This window comes from Halichoeres trimaculatus, unplaced genomic scaffold, assembly GCF_033239565.1.
Source record: "Halichoeres trimaculatus isolate MK-OKI-2021-1 unplaced genomic scaffold, fHalTri1.1 fHalTri1_scaffold_11, whole genome shotgun sequence".
Classification (NCBI taxonomy): Eukaryota; Metazoa; Chordata; class Actinopteri; order Labriformes; family Labridae; genus Halichoeres; species Halichoeres trimaculatus.
In genome coordinates this window covers 31,306,485-31,330,369 of record NW_027437189.1, presented here as the reverse complement: position 1 = coordinate 31,330,369, position 23,885 = coordinate 31,306,485, and the positions used below count along the sequence as shown (strand labels likewise).

At 40.4% G+C, this 23,885-nt stretch overlaps 1 protein-coding gene across 2 annotated transcripts in view; it reads left to right on the top strand.

The window, feature by feature from the left end:
* Nucleotides 1–23,142, top strand: part of prkar2aa (protein kinase, cAMP-dependent, regulatory, type II, alpha A) — an 85,614-nt gene extending 62,472 nt beyond the window's left edge. For both annotated transcript variants that reach the window (XM_074682003.1, XM_074682002.1), the window contains exons 4-11: nt 4,047–4,183; nt 6,455–6,561; nt 14,902–15,043; nt 15,546–15,647; nt 18,504–18,578; nt 18,701–18,766; nt 19,035–19,173; nt 22,334–23,142. In XM_074682003.1, the coding sequence (XP_074538104.1) occupies nt 4,047–4,183; nt 6,455–6,561; nt 14,902–15,043; nt 15,546–15,647; nt 18,504–18,578; nt 18,701–18,766; nt 19,035–19,173; nt 22,334–22,458 (893 nt within the window). In that variant the 3' untranslated portion in view covers nt 22,459–23,142. The remainder of the gene's footprint in view (nt 1–4,046; nt 4,184–6,454; nt 6,562–14,901; nt 15,044–15,545; nt 15,648–18,503; nt 18,579–18,700; nt 18,767–19,034; nt 19,174–22,333) is intronic.
* The last annotated feature ends 743 nt before the right edge of the window (nt 23,143–23,885 follow it).

The window sequence follows — 23,885 nt, the reverse complement described above, 5'->3', positions numbered from 1 at the left end:
AATATCTCCTGAAGCACTGCTTGGATCAGGAAAGCCTTCTGGGTGATTGTTTTGTTCTACTTCATTCTATAAACAATGTAAAAGCTGTATAAACCAAACTTATCCTTTAACCCCCGAGATTCTCAGTGGGGTGTTAAGAGAAAGATGAGACACCAGACCCAGAGATGCAGACAAGCTGAAGGTTGTTATTATAGCAGCCTGGGTTCCCATAACACCTTAGCAGAGCCACAGGCTGATCTCCTCTATGCCACACCGTATCCATGCAGCAGTTCATGCAAAAAGAGCCCCAACCAAGTTTTTAGTGAAAAAAAAAGAAATTCTTTCAAGCAGCGAACATTTCTTTGATTGAGAATTCTTGTTGCTCTTGTTTTTTTGTTTTTTTTTTAAGCTACTGAATTTGGAATTCTGTAACTATAATACAAATAATTCAAGACAAACACATGCTTGAAATGTTTCACCCTTTGTACTAAATTAATAAAATATATAATGAAATATTTTTTGGATTGAACTAGTGTCGTAAATTTTCTGTTCTGTTATGCTGATGTATTGAGATGCACCAGCAGTGTCTCTTCCTGTGTCTCCCTGTTTACCCTTATATGTGTTGTGTTGACGCTGTATCAAACTGTCGCCTCTTCCTTTACATCTAAGTTGTTTGCACGATGCCGTCTGCTGTGTTTGATTTGCAGAGGTTGTGTTTGAATGTTAAACTGCATTAAGCATGTTGAAGTGTGGAGCCAAGCGTCTGTATGAGGCTCTCTGCAGAGAGCAAAGCTGCAGCATTAACAAGCTAATGATTGACAAGCCAATCAGTGAGCGACCTCATCCACTATCATCAAATGTAAATATATAAGCTTAAAGAGCACAGGTCTGTTGTATAGGTTACATCAGTCACTGTATTTTGATAAGACACAGGCGCGTTAAGATAGTTTACTTTTACCACTACAAATATGTTTTGCTCAGTCTAGCCCCTGGCCACAGGAGAGACAGGATATGGTTTTATCCAGACTGACTGAGGAAACTATGCTAACTATACATAAGACCCATTAATATGAAGGCTAAAAAGATACTAAGATCAGAGATTTGGAAAAAAATAATCATAAAAACTAGGGGTGTCCTGATACAACCTTTTCACTCCTGATATGCAGCCTCGAGTATTGGCCAATATCAGGAGTGAAAAGATACGATATCTGCATGAATGGTGTGACGTTCATTTCTTCAAGTCTTGAAGAAGCCATGGGGGAATTTGTAAAGTTAAAATACATTAACCTTCATGGTTCTGTGCCACCATAGGAAACTTGTGCATGACATGTTTTGTACTCAGCTGTAACATCTTTTTCGGCTTTTAACAAAAAATACTGCCACATAGCCGACATCACTCCTGCTCCTTGTTTCTCTGTTAGCAATGTAGCTACAGTGTTGTTGGGATCACATGGGCTCTGCTTGCTGGATCCAGGCCCTGCTGGGTAAAATACTGGGCTCTGTTCTACGAAGCAGGATTACTGCCTAGCCAGGTAGCTTTGAGGATAGGCTCCGGATTCCCTGTTCTACGACACGGGATCTCTCCTCAGTGAGGCGAGTCTCCATGGCAACATAAACTGAACGGCTAACCTGCTCCGGGGCAGGTTAGGTTCCAGATTGAACTCGCGGACTATAAAAACCCCGCCCACTGACCAATGAGCCCTCACGAAAAAATGGCTTGTCCGTTCTTAGAGGATCCTGTGGACATCGGAGCTCGCATTGTCCAAGGAGCACTCCGGCCCGCGAGAGTTTTCAGGGACCGCACCGACCCACTCTCTTTTTCAGATGACCACCTTTATGAAAGGTACCGGTTTTCCAGGGAGGGGTTGGTAGTACATGACACTTTCTACCAGGGATGCACGATATTATCGGCACAATATCGGTTTTCTGCAGATAAAAGCTCAAAAACATGTTTATCGGTATCGGCAGATATGAAAATTTCTGCCGATATGCACAGCCAATAAGGTGCTATTCAGTTAGGATTATTATTATTTTCCATCTGAAAAATAAGCTCCTTAAATAAAATGTAGCACTTCATTTATTTGCACTGCAGAGCTCTGTGTCTGTCACTAGGTTGTTACAGTAGCTCTAAAATAATCAAATGCAACTTGGTTATGTTTAGAAATGCATTGTACATTTAAAGTTCATGTGCTCTAAAGAAATTATTTTTCTGTATTTTAATACTGAATGTCTTGAGTTTGAAAAAATAATACATTTCTTATTTATGGTAAAATCAAATGTTTTTTGTCTTGTTTTATGTGTGTTTCTTAAACAAATAAGACCGTCACAATAAGAGTAACATATAAATTCCAGGACAGGATAGACTTAGCTTTCTTTACAGTGAAAAAAACAAACAAACTTGTGATTATCGGTATCAGCCAAAAGGAGTTTCGATATATCGGCATATCGGATATCGGCAAAAATCCAATATCGTGCATCCCTACTTTCTACAGGTAGTTAAAGGGAATGAAGAACTCTCATTGCCGTAATAAGATCTTCAATGCCAACACTTCTGTTACAATATTTTATTAACCTGACACGCCAGATGGACAGTTTCATATATCCGCCACAGAATCATTTCACAAGTCCATCTGGGTAGCAGCTCTTCCTATTTGTTTTCAGAGGCGGGACTTTAAAAAAAATCCGCAGCTGGTGATTGGACGACCGTTCTGATTAACACACTCACCACGGACCAATCCACATCAAGCCACGGTATGATGTAGCTTATGTGAGCCGATGCTCCTTAGAAACAATAGATGAACAACTACTGAATCACGAGAAACAGCTGTGAAAAAGGCGTTAGACGACAGCTTCTGTTTTTATAAATTTAACTTAAGAATCAAAGGAACGCTGACAAGTGCAAAAGTCTGCTGACGTCATGTCTGCTCCCACAGCTCCCGCCTCTCTTCCCTGATTGGGCCAGTCAGAATATAGCCGAGTGAAATCGTTGGTCATTGGAGCCTGGCAAGGTGGACCTGCAGGATTTCAGAAACTGAATCAGGCAGGTCCATCTGCTCTGCAAGGTTAATATTTTATTGCCCGTCTTAAAATTGTGACAGGAATTCATGTAGGGCTCATGTGAGCTACATATCACACAAAAAATGTAAACATGATAGGAATGAACAAATGAATAAATTCATGTAAGAAATAAATTAGGTATGGTGCATGTTACAGTAAAAGTGCATGGTGAACAGTGCTATTTCAGGATGATAATGGCACAAAAGATTTTTTTTGCACTACACTTACGCATTTAGACTGTCAGCAATTTTCTGCCAGTACTCCTTCCGTGCTTTGGCAGCGGTGACGGTGTTGCTTTTAACGTTAATTACATGTTTCAGCTTGTCATACTTCCTCATGATCACCTCCTGCTCCTCCTGTGTGAAGTATGCGGTCCTTCTCTCTCCGGCCTGCTCTGACGCTCCAGACTGCTCCATGTTCGCGATTGGTCAGATGCAGCGGGCTCCGTCTTATATGCGTGCAAGCGCTCATTGCCTAGCTGGATCCACTTATGAGGTTGATAACCAGCGTCGTAAAACGGTGTAGCGAGACCGCCGGCTACCGCGCTCAGTTCAGCGAGGTAGCTCCAAGGCCATCTCACTAGGCTGAACTTGCTTCGTAGAACAGGGCCCTGGAGTGGAGTCTGGAATGCACTGCTTGTATCAGAATGCTTATATCAGGGGTTTTGGATGCAGGCCAATATAATCAGATTTTTTTTCTAATTTCAGACCAATATCATTAACAGATAGGGACACATTATAAAAAAACAATGTCCCTATCATTGCTTGTTATTTTTTGAAAAAAATAAATAAAATACACACGCAGTTGTACAGGTTACATGTGTACTTGGAGTTAAAGAAACAGAAGACTTGACTGCACCACTAATCCTACCACTTTTTAACAGTGTGATGCATGAATGCCTGATCTCCTGAGGTTAATCAAGTCAACAACTCTTCAAAAAGAGCGCCCTTTAGTTATAACACCAGACATGCTAATGCAATGTGTAAATCGAGTGCATGTCTCCTCCACAGTGTGTGCAGAGGCGTTCAACCCAGACGAGGATGATGAGGACACGGAGCCAAGAGTGGTCCATCCAAAAACAGATGAACAGCGCTGCAGACTGCAGGAGGCCTGCCGAGACATCCTGCTCTTCAAAACACTAGATCAGGTAAATGAGACTCATGATCATACACACAAAGACCTGCGTACACATAGATTTAAGTGTAGGAGTATCTAAGGATGAAAGTGTCTGCTTTCGTTTCCCTTTAAACAATTCAAGACTGCAATGACTGCTGGTACATCTCATGGGTGAAATTTGAAGGAGAAGGTGAACAGTAAAATGTTTTTCAATTTTATATGCATATGGTGGAGAAAAAGAGTTTGCCTCAAACGAAATTAAATGTACATATTTCACTTTAATGGTTATAAAGATTTATTTAAATAATAATAATAAATAAATAAATAAATAAATAAATAAATACATGAATAAAGGCTCTATTTCCTGCTAAACCACTGTCTTTGATTCACTAAGTGGTTTTCCTCTGGTTGCTCAGTGTTTTGAAACACTTAAATCTTTTCTGGAGCCAGCTGCTCATGGGGCAAGTCAGATGATTAATTTGTACAAAAACATTTTAGAAAAGATATAACAAATTGACCCCTAAAGGGAAACAGGAAACAGAAAATGTTACACATTTTTGCACGTGCACTCTGATCTGAAACAGATACTGCCTTCATTCAATGTAGTCTGTGTCCTAAGAAGAAGTAGATCTTTATATGTTCTGACCACAGACTGTTGTTTCAGCACTTAAATATGATTTGATATTTTCAAAACCTTTCCTGAAATCAAACGACTTGACATCCACTCTTTTAGTCTATGACACTGAGTTACTGCAAACTAGGGTTGTCAAAAGTATCGATACTTAAAAAAGTATCGATACTAAAATGTTGTACCCGGATACAATACTCACTTTCAAAAGTATCGATACTACCCCCCCACCCCCGATGCCGAGCCGCTGACGCTGCGTCCCCCTCTCTCTGCCTCCTCACACACACACGAGAGCAGCCCCCCTCCCCCTCCCCCTGATGCACTCAATAACAAAACAGCATGGCTAGTGCTGCTGCAGACGGGCCAAATCAACCAGTTTTGGTCAAAAATGAAAAAGGTAAAAGTGTTGTTTGGAGGTATTTTGCCTTCGAGGCTAACGAGCTTGGAAAACCGAAGGACACAAATAATTGTTAGCCATTAGCCACAACGAGCGATTAAAGGCTGGCGTAACGTCAATGATTATAAACAGGGCTGCCAACTGTCACGCATTCGCCGTGAGACTCACACATTTGGATGGTTTCACCCGCACTCATGCCACACCTCCGATTGTTCACACTCAAGTCAGAGGCACAGGAGCACAGAGGACGCAGAGGTCGTGTTGTTTAATATACAAGACACGCAGGTATGCACCCTATACCCACTAGAAACCCCCAAGAAATACCATATAACCACTGTAAAACATAATTATAGGATGGCTGTGTAACTTATACTTTCACTTTCCGTGTACGCGCGCTCCTCTTTGTGCCGGCGTGCGTAAAGGCGCAGTTAGACACACATCCCAGCAGACAGTGAGAGGTCGTCAGTCACTGTGTGATTTTATGTTTCAAACTGTGTCTTGATAGCTCATGAGCACATTTTAAATGAACACAGAGACTTAAAAAAGACGAGTCAACCTTTTGATGAATCAAAATGCAGCATTGTTCATCAGTCCATCTGAGATGCTGATTTCACTCACTCACTGTTTTCTAAATGATAAATTCATCCTGAGGTTTCCTGGGTCACTTATTGTTTATGATGTGAGCAATCTTTTAAGGATCAAGCTTCAAATACAATCTACTGGTGCAGTGGTTCTCAACCTGTGGCTGGAGGCCCATAAGTGGGTCTCAGGGCTATTTTTAGTGGACAGTGCATAAATCAGGCAAAATTTTGTAAAAATGTCTGTATTTTATTTATTTTTTGCACTACCTCAGGCCTGAAACTTTCTTTTTACGCAACTGTTTGTTGTGTGTGTGTGGTACTGTTAATTGTTACATGTTGACACAGAGGTTATATTTGCATTTTTTTGTTAATAAAAATGTTTCTTTTAAATATTAGGTTCTTTCGAATATTGAATATTTTCCAGAGTATCGGTATCGAGTTGAAAATTTTAGTATCGTGACAACCCTACTGCAAACACAAAACGATGATACTGAGTTTTATATCCTCAAGAAAGTGTTATGATATGAAAAGAAATGTTCCTCCTCTCTCCACTGTCCTCTTCCTCTCCTGATTTTCCTAATTGAATATTTTAATCAGTCTCATCTGCCTTTAAAAACAGCACCTAAACGGCCAGATGCAATGCTGAACAACTTTCCCCCTCCATGTCTGACATCTATCCTTTGATACTCCTCCCAGGAGCAATTCTCACAAGTGCTGGACGCCATGTTTGAGTTACGAGTACAGCCCCAGGAGCACGTCATCGACCAGGGGGACGATGGAGACAACTTTTACGTCATAGAGAGGTAGGAGGCAGAAACCGTCGGGTCATAAAAACAGCATACATTTGTTGATTCAAGAACTGTTTGTTTTAGGGTGGAGATCATTATGTTTTACAACATAATTACTACAACACACAGATGAAATTAAGGGGAGGAACACTGTGCACACTTGGCATGATGAATACTTGTGGATTTATATCAGTGAAGAACTGAAAACTTTGTTACTTATATAGCTTCAACGTCTCTAAAGGTGATATTTCTTTTGTCACTTGTTCCAATGTCTGTTGACTTTTTCTGCCCTAATTTTGAGTTGGAAGAAATTTGATGCAAAGGTTGCAAATTATTTGAACCCTACTTGATTAAAAATATTGCAAAGACATGTGAAATGTTGAGACTGAAAATTGTCATCATGTATATAAAAGATGCTCATTTAAAATTTGGTTCCAGCTACAAATAAATCGTCCAGGACAACAAAATATTGGAAAAGTTGTAAACATACTAAAAATAGAGGATCATCTAACTGGCTTGATTAACTTTCAACAGATTAGTAACATGATACTGTGTGAAAACCTGATTCCTAATAGAATGAGTCTCTGAAGTACAGGCAAGAAGAGGCTCACTCCTCTGAGAGGGAGCTCTTAAGCAGACCACTGCAAAGTACAAATGCTTGAATTAGAGGATTTTATTGATTGCAGTTCATTTAATTATTAAAAGATTCTGAAATCTGGGGAAATTTCTGTACAGAAGAGTGAAAGTTGAATATCAGAACTGGATTACCATGATCTTCCAGCTGTCAGGCAGCACTGTATAAAAACACAAATAAGGCTCTGTAGTGGAAATAACTGCATGGGTTTGGAACCGTGTCTTAAAACCATCATCTGTGTACACAGCTCATCAAAAGTTAAATTAAGCATTCCGTTTAGAAATCATGGATTCACTCAAAGAACAGTTGGGTTGGGTGATGATGATAATAAGGGTCCTCAGCCGACAGAAGAGGGCAACTTCTAGCAAGCTAGTTTTGAGTTGTGTTTTCAATGAAGAACCATTCTTTTTGTGTATTTTATCTGCAAATCCTGGTCAGAAATTCAGTAAGAAGTGTTAATGGGACTGTGAAGACCTCCTAAGTCACAGGTGTCAAACTCGTGCCATGGAGGGCCAAGAGGCTGCAGGTTTTCGCTCCAACCCAAAACTCCACCAGCTGAATTCACTGATTAGTCCCTGCTCTCTGCTTGAAGGTGAGGTAATCAGTGAATTCAGCTGGTGGAGTTTTGGGTTGGAACAAAAACCTGCAGCCTCTTGGCCCTCCATGGCATGAGTTTGACATCCCTGTCCTAAGTGATCTTGAAAAGTTTCTATAATAGATACATGCCTGACCGTAATCCACACTTTAAAATGAGATTATCAACCCACAGTCAGCAGTTATTCTGCAGTGGTCTGTTCAAACTTGAGAGTCTATCAACAAAATAAAGATTGAGGTTATGTTAGCTCTGATTGGTAGATGACTGGCAGGACATAACCAGGATTCACTAACTCTAGCGCTGCATACAGCAAACTGTATGCAAACTACGGTACAAACTGACATAGCTTGCTTGTTGTCACATTTCAAACAGAGTTTACAATGGACAAACTTTAAAAGGACTCTTATTGGATAAGGCAATTATATTATATATTATAATTATGCATAATTATATTTCTGGTGCTGTGTAAACCAGTGAGAGCTGAGCACTTTGTAAGTGACTTAAATCAACTAAATAAACAGGTTTTGGAGCAACATACTATGCTGCCTTCTACATTCTACACATTTTACAAATAGCATGGCTGTGTAGTAAAAGCCAGATGCTGTTTGGGCTGCCTGCACTCTCAATATTCAGAGCTATGACTGAGGAGACGTGGAACTGTTGAACAGTTGAAATTTAATATCAGGCAAGAAACAGGAAACAGAAACATGTGGCCATCAGAACTCCAGAAACTGGTCTCCTCTGTTGCCAAATGATAACAGAGTGATGTTAAAAGAAGCGAAGCAGCTGTATGCAAAACATAACCCTGTCCCTATTTTTAACAATTGGTATGCAGTAGGGGTGCACCGATCACAGTTTTCTGGCCGTTCAGCGATCACCGATCTTAAAAAAGCCTGACCTGCCGATACCAATTTTTTTTTTTTTTGTCTTAATAACTGGCAGCACAAACCTTCAATGTTCCAATCTCATTGTATTGAAAATCATTCAACAATACCTGTGAAACAATAAAAGTTTCATGTTTTAACTTAAAGTGATACTCCGGGGTGGAACAAGTTGGGTCCTATCACCAGGTTTAGGGGCAGAAATTACCCCTACAGCAGTGTTTTTGTACAGCAGAAGCCCAGGGCACACGCACCAAACACCCCCTCCCTGCTCCTCGGCCATATTTTACTTGACCAAAAACACAAATAAACGGCCTCCTACTGAAAAATCTGATATCGGTCTGCATTCACACTTGTTTGATTATAGCAGCGCATGTAGACCAAAGATTGGAATATTCATGTCCATGTATATTATTGTTTCCGGAAAAGTCATTCAGAAAGATTCCATTCGGAAAGACGAAAAACTCCTCATGTAACCGTGGCCAGTGTCTCATTATTTGGAAACAGAGTGAAAGAAAAAATTGGAAACTGAGTGCAAACAAAAAGATAGTATGGTGATATGTATTCAAAACTTTTGAAATGGAGCAAAACAGGGAAGGTAATTATTTGCATATTTTGCGAACTTTTTTTAGGAACCAGAACTCTACACAGGAATGAACCAAAGATTTCTTTCAACTGTCCTCTATCAGAAATACCTGGAGCAACCAGAAAACCTTCTCTTACAGGATATAAACATTTAAGATGTGCTTCTATTCTAGTCTTTTAATAACAAGATGCTCACATGATCCACGACACTGCAGTTTACTTCACTGTATACAGTATAACTGTTGTGAAGTCCATCTATGTGAAGAGCACACATAAGAGCTGAGTGATTCTCTTTTCATATTCCAAATGTGAACTGTGGCTGTGTGCACCAGCCTTTATAGGATGAGTTTAGTGGACTGGGCTGGCATACAGTAACAATAGAAGCAGGAACACTGAGCGTGTCCCTATCCTACTGCGCGTAATGAATAACACTTTTCACAGGAAAACTATTATTATGGACTGAGCTGCAGGAGGTCCTGTTCATTTCTACAACACTCCCAGGTGCTCGTGAAAATCTGCAATTAAACATGGAGGTTTAAGTTTATGGTCTGTTATTTTTCAAAGTGGTAGCTACAAATTAAAGTGAGCATGAAACCCCTCAAGACTGTGCTACACTTAGAGATAGCAACATTTCTTTGTTCAGCAGCAACAGTTACACACCGTGCCTTTGCACAGAGTGATAAGACAGCTCCACATGGTGTTTGTGTTAGCCCGTGCTCAAAGGGAGAACAGGCCTACCAGTATTTTTCTGCCGGCTGCTCACTGTTCCCCCCCCTCCACACCCTGAATCATTCTCAGCATGCAGCGTATCAGTTCAGCACAGTTCCACTTGTTGTGTGCTATCTCTCTATCTGCATACACTCGGCTTTCTAACACAGCATGCTCCCTGTGCGAGGGACATGCCATGACCTTTAAGAGCAGCACGCCTGCCTGCTCATATACTATCCCGGGGTTTTCCCGTGCCTCTTAAAGGCATAGGTGGTAGCTAATGTCATCAGCAGGGTGGAGTGTGAGCACACACATGTGCACACACATAAACACACACACACGCAGATTGAGGGATAATCAGGAAGCAAAAGAAAAGCAGGAAATAAAACAGGTCAGAGAAACACATTGTTTGATTTGAACAATGTCCCTATATATTAATTATGCGTCAATGAATTCATCTCTGTAGCATTCGTGTTAAAAGCACAGAATGACAGAATGACAGGGCTTGGGTAACATGAAGTTTTATTCTTAGAATGGATTCAGAGGTTGTACTCTCGACACATTTTTGAAGCACTTCACTCCATGCACTCAAAGCTTCAAGCTCAGGGATATCAAAATTTGTGAAAGTGACCAAGGGCGAGCGTCTCTGAGGTACATATTGGTTAACTGTGAAGCGAACACATGAATACTCTGTTATCTATTTGTTTTAGTGATTTCTGCCAAAAAAAAACAAAAAACAGAAAACAGTCAGTAAGTTTACATTCAGCTTCAGAAATTGGACCATGAGCTTGGTCAGCGTGAAATCTGACTATTGAAATGCGTGTAAAACAGCTCAGTTAGACTTAAGCACACCTAAATATTGTAATTGCTATCAGACTGTGGTTGGACTCAGCAGGTCTTGGTACACGTCAGGGTTTAGCCCCGAAAGGAAGTAGATGATCACAATAAACAGGGTCTCCAACACAATAAACACCATGTAATGTAATTAACATGCATAGTGTGTGAGAAACATAGAGGGCTACAGCTGCATCCATCTGGGCCATCAGCTGATTTGATATGCCTGCAGCTTTGCTCATCAAAAAAGAGACACAGCGCCTCCTATGGAAGCGGAGTGAGACGTTCCCGCCCACAAATCAAATCAAGTCAAATCAAATTTTATTTGTAAAGTACTTTTCATACATTAAAAACGTAGCACAAAGTGCTTTACATAATAATAGGGCAGCCCTTGCCCTTTCCCACCCCCCATCCCACCCAGGCCCCAACCCCCCAAAAAATTCACACACACACACACACACACACACACACACACACACACACACACACACACACACACACACACACACACACACACACACACACACACACACACACACACACACACACACAAGGTTCATGTATTGTAGGTATATGTGGCTGAGAGCAGAGGAGCCAGGTCAGGAAACACACTCAGGAGGTCATCTGCCAACGACTCAAAGGCCAGGACACCTCCACCCAGGCACCCACTGAGCTACAGGTCCGTGAGGGGCCCACAGCAGCGATGCACTGCTACAAACCCCCCACCTGACCAAGTCGAAGTATCCTAGCCAGAGCCAATCACAGCCCCCAGTGCAGAGGGCCCCCTGCTGAGGAAACACTGGAGATAAGAGATAAAAACATAACAACAAAACATAAAACTATAAGATAAGATGTAAAAACATAAAACTACATTAACTAAGAAAATAGATATAAAAAGTGCTAAAAATTCAATTCAATTAGTCAATAAATAAATAGATAAAATGAATAAATAAATCTATTAAACAGTAAAATGAAATAAACCAAATAAATAACTAAATAGATATCTAAATGAATAATACAATCAAATTTTAGTTAAAAGCTAAGTGAAAGAAGTGGGTCTTGAGTCTGCTTTTAAAAATATGAACATTCTCTGCGGCCCTCAGGTCCTCCAGCAGGCTGTTACACAGACGGGGGCCATAGTGCTGAAAAGATGCCTCACCGAATGTTCGTGTTCTAGCTTTGGGTATTACCAAAAGGCCAGTGCCAGAGGATCTCAGGGTCCGTGAGGGTTCATATGGTAACAGCAGTTCTGAAAGATAAGAAGGCCCCAGACCCCTAAGACATTTAAAAACCATTAAAAGAACCTTTAAATCAATCCTAAAACACACAGGGAGCCAATGCAGCGATTTTAAAACCGGCGTAATATGTGCCCGCCTTCTGGTCTTTGTCAGCACAAAAGCTGCTGAGTTTTGTAAAAGTTGTAGACCTGAAATGTTTCTTTTTGGAAGACCAGAAAGCAGAGCGTTACAATAGTCAATACGACTGGAGATAAAAGCATGCATTAGCGTCTCTGCGTTAGCATGGGAGAGATATGGGCGGACTCTGGCTATGTTCTTTAAATGATAAAATCCTGCCTTAGTTATGTTTTTTATATGTGGAATAAAATTGAGCTAAGGGTCAGAGTTGACACCCAGATTTTTAACCTGATTGGATGGATTTAAAGACAGATTTTGCAGTGATCCATTGCACACACATGCACACACTCTACATGCACACACAGACAAGACTAGATCCTCTGCTGTGACTTTATGATAGAGCTATGACCTTAGTCAGACTGCTGCGTGCATCTAAACATTCTGACTCTCAAACATCCTTGTGCCATCATTAAAGTGGTTTGCAGTCAAAGCTCATGGTCCCTCAGGTGTCTGTTGATACCACATGATCAGTGGTCAGTTTTCTGCAGTGTAATGTGCTGTGTTAACATCAGCAAACTCTGCTCCTTACCAAGGAAATATTCTCCACTAGGGTGCAATATGGGGAAGAAATTTCTGATTTTTTTTTTTTTATTTAGAACCATTTCATAATTTTAATATGTTTTGTGTCCTTTAATGTGATTTTCTAAGTCTGAAGCATGTATTCACACCATGATAAATACATTCATTTAAACACAGCTTGGATTTTTTAAGGAAGCAGTCGATGCACGGTCCAAATGTAGTTTTGTGAGAGATCACAAGATATATACCCAACTGAAAATGTGAACATACACATAATTTTGCATTTAATGTCATTCCCTTATTTGATACATTGTACAATGGAACAAATGGATCATTGGCCATGATTGGCCCCTGTCCTGACGTTGAACATGCCTGGTCTAGTTAGTCTGTGGGCTACTTCAGACACACACTGGGAAACAACTGGCCTCACGTAATACAGCTAAAGCCTGATGTATTCATTTTTTACCAAAAAGTCCTCCTTAGATCCAGAATGTTCCATCCTTTTATCAGCCCTCTTTGTCTTCTTCTTTTGGTTGCAGTTTTTCAATAACACCAAATCATCCTTACAGTTTTCATAGATCTCTGTTAATGGATCCCACAGGACAAATGTCCTCTTTTTATTTGTTTGTTCAAGTGTTGTCTAAGCTCGTAACACTCACTTCACATTGTGCTCATATTTCTTATCCACAGTTAGATTCATTACATCGGACACATCAGTGATTACAGCTTTTATAGATCAGTCATGAACAAGGTTATGATAGTTTTGGATTTATCATTATAGTTTAGTTTTAGTTAGTTTTGACATTTTATTTTCCATTACAGTTTAGTTTTAGTTAGTTTTAGAGCAGGCATTCTAGTTTTTATTTAGTTTTGATTTTTGTAACAAGGCTTAGTTTTAGTTTAGTTTCAGTTTAGTTTTAGTTTTTTCATATCTTATTAACCAGGTGCAGGATGCAAAAAGGTCAGAGTAAATATTTTGTAATACTGTTTATTTTCCAGCCCAGCATAGTGCTCACTGCTCAGTTAACGCTGATTCTGACCTGGCTGCAGCTGCCTTTAAAACAAAAAAATATATATAAACTTAATATAAAAAATATAAAAAATAAATTGTATAAAAATAATGTTAACCTAAATTACATAAAAATAATATAAACAAAAACTATCTTTAACAATATAATATGAGCTTAAATATGCCGTACGGCACTGACAACTGCTGAAAACTGACGTAAAATTGGTTGGGAAAATGTGTCGGATCAATTTAAATCCTAAAGGCTGTTAATATTGTCAAAAACTATAACTAAGGACATTTTGTCTTTAATTTTGGTTAGTTTCAGTTAGTTTTGTGAACACAAGATACAGTTTTAGTTTACTTATCATTTTTGTTTTCTTTTCTTTTCTAGTTTTTATTAGTTTGAGTTAGCTGCAATGTATTTTAAATTTTAGTTTATGTTTTTAGTTTCGTTTTAGTTAACTACTATAACCTTGGTCATGAAAGAGTTAACGGTGCCACGCTCTTAAAAGTGAGTCCATGGTCTCACTGTTCTTTGCTTGAGCAGACAACGCCACTCACGATCATTGTCCCCTTCCTCATGCTAATCCAGCAGACCAAGTTAATGCTCCTCCAACGACAAGGGTTTTATCCCCACTACCCAGCCAATGAGAGGACAGACTATCCTGTAAAATGATTAGGTAATCCTGCTGAGCAACAACGGCACAAATTACCTTCTGCAGGTTTAATCCTCACACAGAGAGAGGAGAGGGGAGAGAGCTGCTCTGCTGAACTGGAATAACAAACCACCATCAATGCTATAGAAAACACGGTTCACAGATGAGTTAACTGAATGAAAACGTCCTTAAAAGATCTTTTCCAGTCGATTCAAACACAGATCCACACACCAACACAAACACAGCTGCTGATTCCTCATCTGCTGTGCCAAACTGTCACCGAGTCCATCCAGAAGCTTTAGATAATCTCTAATTAGATGTGTATTTAAACCAGTCATTGGGTCAATAAACAAAACACTGGCCAGCTCTTAACCTTTGGCTCCATGAAATAAATCAAAGTCATTGTGTATTATTTTTTCAGCGTCTGCTTCACGTCCTGTTCCCTGTTGATGATTTATTTATTGTTCTGGGTTTCTTCTTTATTTAACTCCCTCTCCTCTGCTTTCCCCCTCTCCTCAGGGGCGTGTATGACATCGTCGTAAAGGGAACATGCGTGGGTCAGTATGACAATAAGGGCAGCTTCGGGGAGCTGGCACTCATGTACAACACGCCACGGGCTGCCACCATCATCGCCACCACGGAAGGGGCATTATGGGGGCTGGTAAGAGCATGAAGCTGAACCTGAGTAGCAAAACAAGAGTTTGTAGTTTTTTTATCAAACATGTTATGTTCTGCTCTGCTTTTCTACACCACTCTTAACCATGTTAGGTGAAGGTTAAAACACTCTGGAGCCACTGAGCTGCTACCTGGAGGTTTTCTCAAAGCATTTCAGAGCTCAGCGTCTCATTTCAGTCAGCAGCGCCTTTGTCAGAGATCCACTCTTCAGTTACCTTCAAACTGGATGATGGATCCTCTCATTGAATTACACTGTGTCTCCTCAGTGTGTCAGACTTCATACATCGAGCTGCGATTGTGAAACATGTTAAGAATGGAGTTCTGTTATCTATGAATGGAGCCTGTACTCAGCTCATGATTTATTAAGCTGCAGCTCCCCCTTGTGGTGGAGCACAGGAGTGCTTTCAGCAGTGTTTCACTCTCACAGAGCTCTCCTTCAGGAGCGGTTTCTTTATACATTTGTGTGTTTGTGTGTGTGTTGTCAACAGGACCGTGCCACATTTCGTAGACTCATTGTGAAGAACAATGCCAAGAAGAGGAGGATGTACGAGTGCTTCATAGAGTCTGTGCCCTTACTCAAATCACTGGAGGTGAGTTTAGAGGTTTTGATGTTTAAAATCTTCACTGTCTGTAGTAGATTTAAGATTTTTTTTTCTTCAACATTCCAACATCTTAAATGGTCAAAACACACCACATGTGTCTCCAACCCAACATTTTTTTTTGGAACAAGTTGCAAATGGTTTTGGACATCCATGCAAATGATTGTGTACAATTTTCTGTTGTTTCCTACATTAATTTGTCGTGTTGATCAAATGGATTATCATTGGTCTCTGTTGACCAGTTTCACTCCCGACAACATTAAAGGGCTACTCCGGTTTTTTGACACCTGGACCTTATTTTTAGTTGTGTGCATGCTCATATACTCACTCAGACAAACATCGTGCAGCTCGGAGTCCTTCAGAAGTTATTTAGATCCAGCTGATTTTAGCCGCACTTAGCGGGGGCCACGGCAAGGGAGCTTCAGCGCGGGACATAATCTCTGCAAAATCGCTCATTTCTGCTATATTTTTTCATCCATCGCCAGTGTAATCATAAAGTCAGCTCATCTACCGTCTTCAGGTGGGTCAGCTGACCCAGAGCTGACCTGGTAAACAAACTTTAGATGACGTCATGGCCACGTCACACGAAGGTACAGCTGATTTACTTTTTGCTGACATTGCTGAGCAACATGGCAGGATATTTTCTGATGTCGAAGAGTCAGACTACGACTTCGACGAGGAGCTCCATGAAAGAAGGATGCAGAGGGAGAGAGACGAAGAGCTGGCTCGAGAACAACAAACAAGAGCATGTCCACGACTCAATGCGAACATCATCTAAAGTTTGTTTACCAGGTTAGCTCTGGGTCAGCTGACCCACCTGAAGACGGTAGACGAGCTGACTTTATGATAACACTGACGATGGATGAAAAAATATAGCCGAAATGAGCGATTTTGCAGAGATTATGTCCCGCGCTGAAGCTCCCCTTGGCCCCCGCTAAGTGCTGCTAAATCAGTTGGATCTAAATAACTTCTGAAGGACTCTGAGCTGCACAATGTTTGTCTGAGTGAGTATATGAGCATGCACACACCTATAAATAAGGTCCAGGTGTCAAAAAAAAAACGGAGTTGCCCTTTAAGTCATTAGTTCATCCCTTAAGTCTTTACATGCGAAAAGGTTGAACAAGTTATAACATGTCAAACATTTTTCCAAACAAACCCATTAGACTTTTTTTCTACATCTGTCTGGATTGGTTAATTCCTCCCTGTTCAATCTTGACTTTCTCTAACAATTAGAAATATTTGAAGCATCAGATCAACCAATGGTCAACCAGTTTTCTGAAACAGCTCAAAGGTTCATCTCATGAACCATCAACTGATAAGTATGTATGTATGTGTAGTTTCCTCTGTACAGACAGCTGCAACAAATTTCCTGTAAAAGGACAATAAAGATCAATCAGACCTGTGAACCATGTTCTCAGTCATAAGCTCACAACACCCAAGGTTGGTTGAAGGATGCAGCCAAAAGCTGGGAGAACAACTGTGTCCTCAATCATTCAGACCTTATGTGGAAAGAGAAGATCTTTGTAGTGATGTGGATGAGAATTTGTGGCCCAGCATACAGGAACATAAGGAGGTGTAGGAAGACTGCACTGACCTGTAATTCCCACGGCACAGCATAAAAAGCTTTCCCTAAAGATACTGATCAATGTTCATCACACTAATGAGGAAGGTCAACAAATTACAGCACAAACAATGAAAGTGAAAATATAAATTTTGTCCAGTCTCTTAGAATCAATCTCCCACAGTCCCACACTGAGATGTAACTTAAAATTTAAAATAACTGTCGTCAAAACTTAAGCCATAGTTTACATCAGAACGTCCTTACAGAGTAGACTGTTTTACTGACAACATGACTCAGCACTTTGACTGTCCTATCCATACACACTGACACAAGGCCTCATCATTATGATGCACTGACACGTTCACTGACACAGAAATTTACTTTTGAGGGATGAACTAAGGATTTTGAGTGGAAGACTGGCTTTTGCAGGTAATCCATGGTGTTTTGCTATTTGTACAAACTGATCTGAGAAATGCACTTACCGTTTTGGAAATAGTGATGATGAGTCGAGAAAGGTACCAAAGCAACTAAGAAAAACCGTAAGCTTTACTCCAGCAGCAAACTGGTATGATGAGCAGAGTCAGCCCAGGGTCAACAGTAGGGATGGGTACCGAATTAGGTACTTTTATAGGTACCAACCGAATTGTGTCAAAAGTACGGGGTATTGATTTTTAGAGTCAAAAGGTACCATGTTTAGGTACCTAAATGCATCCTTGTGACTGTGAGGGAGTAGAAGAGTAGGTGATTTTCCTTGCTGGACATGAACACAGCATTGCAAGGTGATATATATTGAAGAACATTCTTTTTAAATTGTAAAAGTATATATATTTTATTATTAAACAAATTGATATTTTTTACCACATAGACACAAAAAAGGACCGAAAATTGGTACCGTTGAGTACCGGTACTGATTGCCAGATACCAGGCATCAGTACCGTATCGTTTCAAATGTGAAAGGTGCCCATCCCTAGTCAACAGGTTTGAGGTTTTACAGCCCAACATAAATGAAGAGCTGTTCATCATTGGCGTGGAAAATGCAGGAACTCTGTGGTGCCCTGATTCCAGCTGTCTGTCAGTCGGTCTGAACACGCAGCTGGTGTGAGATGACAGTCAAAATGCAACAGAGCGGAGACAGATCTGGTGTATTCACTTTCAGTAACCTGAAGACGATGAAAAAATTTAAGCAGATAAGACAGAGAAAAATGGCAAAGAAGATCATAGGAAGGATCCTCTGCCTGTAAGTCTGTGTTTTCACTCATCGACCACCCTCATCTTTCCTTTCCCAGGCCACAGAGAGGATGAAGATTGTGGATGTATTAGGAGCGAAGCAGTTCTCAGATGGTGATCGCATCATCACACAGGTAAGATATAGAGGGGGTGTGATCAGTAATAAGAGCGGTTAATAAAATGTTTGATCTGATTTGAATGAGCATGTTTGTTGTGTACCTTTAAATGGATTCAGAAGCTGTTTTCTGTCCTGCAGGGAGATAAGGCTGACTGCTTCTATATTGTAGAATCTGGGGAGGTGAAGATCATGATGAAGAGTAAAGTAAGATCCTCTTCTCTGTTCTCTGCACCTCTACACTCTTTTCTATTGTAGGTAATTACACCTTTACTTTAACACCTCATAACTGCTCCAATCACCTGTCACAATGACAACCCCACACTCCCCCGCAGAGACTACCTCTGAAGCTTCCTGGTTTTGCCTAGCAACAGAGGGACTCATACAAGCGTCTCCTCTTCTGCGGAGTGTAACTCATCAGGGGAGGGAAAAAAAGGCGCTCTGTGGTTTCTAACCTCTCCTCCCTTCCCCACAGACGAAGGCAGACCACGCAGACAATGCGGAGGTGGAGATAACGCGCTGTAGCAGGGGTCAGTACTTTGGGGAGCTGGCCTTGGTCACCAACAAGCCCAGGGCCGCCTCAGCCTACGCAGTGGGCAACGTCAAGTGTTTGGGTAAGAAGTGATCCCCCTGCTGAATGCTCTGTGTCTGTGTCAGGAAAATAACGATGTTTGTAACACTCCTTCATCAAACAGGTTCATCTTTGGTGACACTTATGTATACACCACTACACCCCGCAGCACGGCCTGTTATTCATGTTCCACTAACCAGCTTTTTCAGGCAGTTTGTCACGAGACGACGAGTGGCCATTGAGTTTTATTTCATCTGTAATTGATGCTTCGCTCTTCACCTCGCCTGTCGTCACCTTGTTCTTTGGCTTGATTGAAAGACACTCAGCAATTATTTTGTTTGGTAAAGTGGGCGCTCTCATTCAGAGGATGAGCAGCTCTTCACATTTGAAACTGAACGCTGGATTTTTAACAGCAGAATGAGTTTTCTCTCACCTTTTCTCTGCTTGTTGTGGAATCATTTTTTAATCACTCTGATGTTACAGCATTTATGTCTTTATTGATATCGCTCATTTCTTCCTTGTGTCTTTGTGATCCTTGTTTCCTTCCCCTTCAAAATAAAACATCCACACATCATCACTTTGCACTGGGGCTGCACGATATCAGGAAAAAATGACATTGTGATATTTTCTGAAGTTTACAGCTTCCCTTTGTTCAGCTGAATTCTCCCTGAAATGATCACAGACTCTCTGCCAACTGCCTCTGCAGAGTCTTAATCATGTTGATACTTATGCTTCCTGCAGCTGACTCCTCTCAACAATGATTTTTTAACAATGTGTCCTGCACAGAGGTTCCATTATTTAAGTTTCCCTACACGACCAAATAATATTACAGAGATTTTTATTGAATATGTTAACAGGCCGTGCCCTCCAGCCTGCGCCTGAGAGCCAGAGCGTGCTCATACAGGCTGAGCAGACTCACAGTGGCTCAATGTTTATCCTCCTGCATTTTGCCTTTTTTTTGTCGGCTTGAATAATCTTATCCCAGAGATGTGAATCAATAAAAATTAGACACAGATTTCCTTAATTTTGGGGGGATGGTTATCGACCCATCCTAACATATGAAACTAATCTTATACCTCTGGGAAGGTCCGACAGCCAGCCATTGTTGCTTTTTGGTCCGAGTCCTAAAACTCAGGACACTTTATTGGTTGTTTAAGTTAAAACATAAAGATTTTATTGTTTCACAGGTATTGTTCAATGATTTTCTATAAAATAAGATTGGAACATTGAAGGTATATGCTGTCGGTTATAAAAAATAAAAATCGGTTTCTGCCCAAATTGGGTATCAGCAGGTCAGGGCTTCTTAAAATTCGGTGATCGATAATTGGCCAGAAAACTGTGATAGGTGCACCCCTAATAAAAAGTAATGTTTAGAGTAGGGAAGTACCAGGTACTGATTCAGGTAAAATCAGCTAAGGTACTATGTTTAGGTACCTAAATGCAACCTTGTGACTGTGAGGGATTGGAACAGTTGGCGATTTTCCATGCTTGACATGAACACAGGATTGCAAGGTTATGTTTTGAAGAATAAGTATGTTAACTTGAAAAAGTTTACACTTAGTTATTAAACAAATTGATATTTTTTTACCACATAAACTCAAAAAAGTACTGAAAATTGGTACCATTGAGTTCAGGTAGCGATTGCCAGATACTGGGCATCAGTACCGTATCATTTCAAATGTGAAAGGTACTAGAGGTGTCCCAGTCCGATATTGATATCAGATATCGGTCCGATTTTGTTGTGCATTTTACATGTCACAATGAAAATAAATTCTATCTATCTATCTATCTATATCAGCAAAAAAAACAAGTATCGGTATCGTATCGGAATGCATCTAAAATCTCTGATATAAGCAGTTTCTGTTACCCATCGGTTAATAATAAACGGGTCAGTTTTTCCTCATACCTACTGTTGCTGACTACTGTTCTTTGTTTGAATAATATCACTTAATCAAGCCTTTTCTAACATGACAGACATACTACAAAATAAGTAATAAAAGTTTGCATGTTTAATGCTGATATCGTATTGGATTAATATCGGTATCGGCCAATACTCAATGCTGCAGTATCGGTATCGTATCGGAAGTGAAAATGTAATTTCGGGACATCCCTAAAAGGTACCCATTCTTAGTTTAGAGACATTTCCATAACAAGCAAAACACATTTTGTGAGGATGGTCTGCCTTGAAAAGAGATAAAAGGATGATTTCTGCAGCAAGCAAAGCAAACTTAAAGCGCTGGATAACTTTGAATTTAACCTGCGACTGTTTCAAGTTTTATGTCAGCTCATGAAATCATAAGGTGTGCGAAGGAGGACGTGAAATAAACTAAAGTCGACTTTCAAAAGATCAAAACTTGGACTCAAAAACAAACCCAGAGCTGTTCTCACTGAAGACAAAGTTGAACGCACAGATCTAGAAACTGCTGCTTTTAACCCTTAGAGTGTTACATTTAGATATTTAGAGCGTAACATTAATACAGCACTTTATGAGAAATTAACTTTAAGCAAACTGTCAGGTTGTCTAAATCCCGGCTATGCTCAGCTCACATTCACCACCCCCTCTGTTGCTTCACAACTCACTGCACGTTGCTCCACCTGATGCTGATAACAGCAGGTGAGATGACAAGCATCGAGAAGGTGCACTAACTGTGCAAGATGTTGCATGTAATGTGGTTAAAATATTGTGCTGCCTTACTTTCCACACTCAGCTTCTACTGTTGTCTCATTTCACTTTGTGTTCATTGTACAAACTTTTACAACAGCTTGTTGTGAGCAGCTGCTCAGCTCTGGAGCTCACTGTGCAGCAGCAAAGGATACTGTCTGTTCTACTCTTGTCATTCTCCCTGTTGTGTTGTGACAGGAAAAGATGAAGAGCACTTAAAGGGCCCTCTGGGGTACTGCAGGGACTCTAAGATGGTCCCAGGAATGTTTTCATACCTGTATCTAACAAATGTCTCAGAAGCACTCATCAAGACAATCAGCTAACGGTTTAATGACTGCATTAAAAAGGCTTCACTCTCATTCTCATGATTTATTCAGCTCAAAGAGAACATCCTGATGCCTCAACGCCTTGGTTGAATTTTTGTTTACCATACTGTTCTTATGTTAAAGATAAAACAATGAGCCCACATGATTGTTGAGCAACTGAAAAGCTCCACACAGACCCACTGAGTGTCGCTGTCTCCCTCTTTCTGTCTGTGCAGTAATAGACGTGCAGGCGTTCGAGCGCCTCCTGGGCTCCTGTAAGGAGATCATGAAGAGGAACATCGCCCACTACGAGGAGCAGTTGGTGGCCCTGTTTGGCTCCAGCATGGACCTGAGAGACTGAGCCTCCCACACCACCCCCTGTGCCTTCTATTGCAAACACACACACACACACACACACAAACACAAACACATGTAAACATACATAGACATATGTCCTCTCTCACATCATGCAGTGGCTTTACTGACTCATTATAAGCTTTACACAGGACATGCAAGTTGTACTTTTGGCGTACCTTTAAGTACATAAATGCCCACACACACACACACACACACACACACACACACACACACACACACACACACACACACACTGAAATCTATGTAGGCACTGAGAGACACTCACTTAACTTAGTCTGCTCACCCTTGTGCACATACTAGCTCAACACACTCCTCGATAAGCTGTCTTTGTAGATGCACAGACACACACACATGTTCACACACAGCTAGTTGAAGGCCACACATCTTGATGCTTGAGCCAGAGCTTCAACCTCACAGTGTGAATGTCTTTGCTGCATCGACCTAAACACAGGCAATGCAGCCCGAGGACATAAAATACACATACGCACATTACAAAAAAAACCAAAAACAAAAAAATTCCCTCACACGTCATCCCGCTTCATGTGTGCAAGCTTTTGCGTTCACGTGAGCACTCAAACAACTCAACAGTTGTTCCAACACGCCTCAGCGAAGGACACACCAACATACAGACACACACAACACACACACACAGACCGCAAAAACACATAGGTTACCACTCTTGCAAAAACATTGACATTGTGGTAAAATGGAGACAAAACTTTAAGAATCTCTCAAAAAGAAAAAAAAACAAAAGTGCAAAAAAAAGAGAACTTTAAAGAAGACAGATAAGTTTTAGAAACATTTTATGAAGAAAAAAACAGAAGCTTTGATAAAATATTATTTAAATAAAAAAAAGTGTTTCCTCTTTGGGAGGCCGGGGTGCAGAACTTTGTGGGCGCGCTCCATTCCTTCCTCTACTGTTGTTGATTGAGTTGAGTTGAGTTAGTGCTGGTGATTATTGCAGTACCGCAGAAGAAGCAGTGAAAACGATAACAACCCGATGTTTTCTGGGCCGTTGTTATTCTGTCATTGACGCCACACTTCATTGTATTGAATTAATTATTAATGTATTGTTATTATATATTCATTTATTTTTGTTTTTTGTTTTGTTTTACTTTGACCAATTCTGATAAAGAAAATTCACCATCCATCTTTGACAAAATGTAAAAACTGAAAAAAAAAGTTCTAATGAAAACAGTAGTGCTTATTTCTCCTTGATTATCCTTGAATGAGTTGTCCTGGATAAAAAAAATGAAAAAAATAAAGCAAACATTTTGTTAAAACCTGTGCAACTTTGTTTGATTTGTCAAACTAACACAAGCTTTTTCTGTTTTATTTGTTTATGATGTGGTGTATAACAGTTAAAAAGTGATAATCTGAGTATAAAGTGCCTACTTACCTTATTTTCAT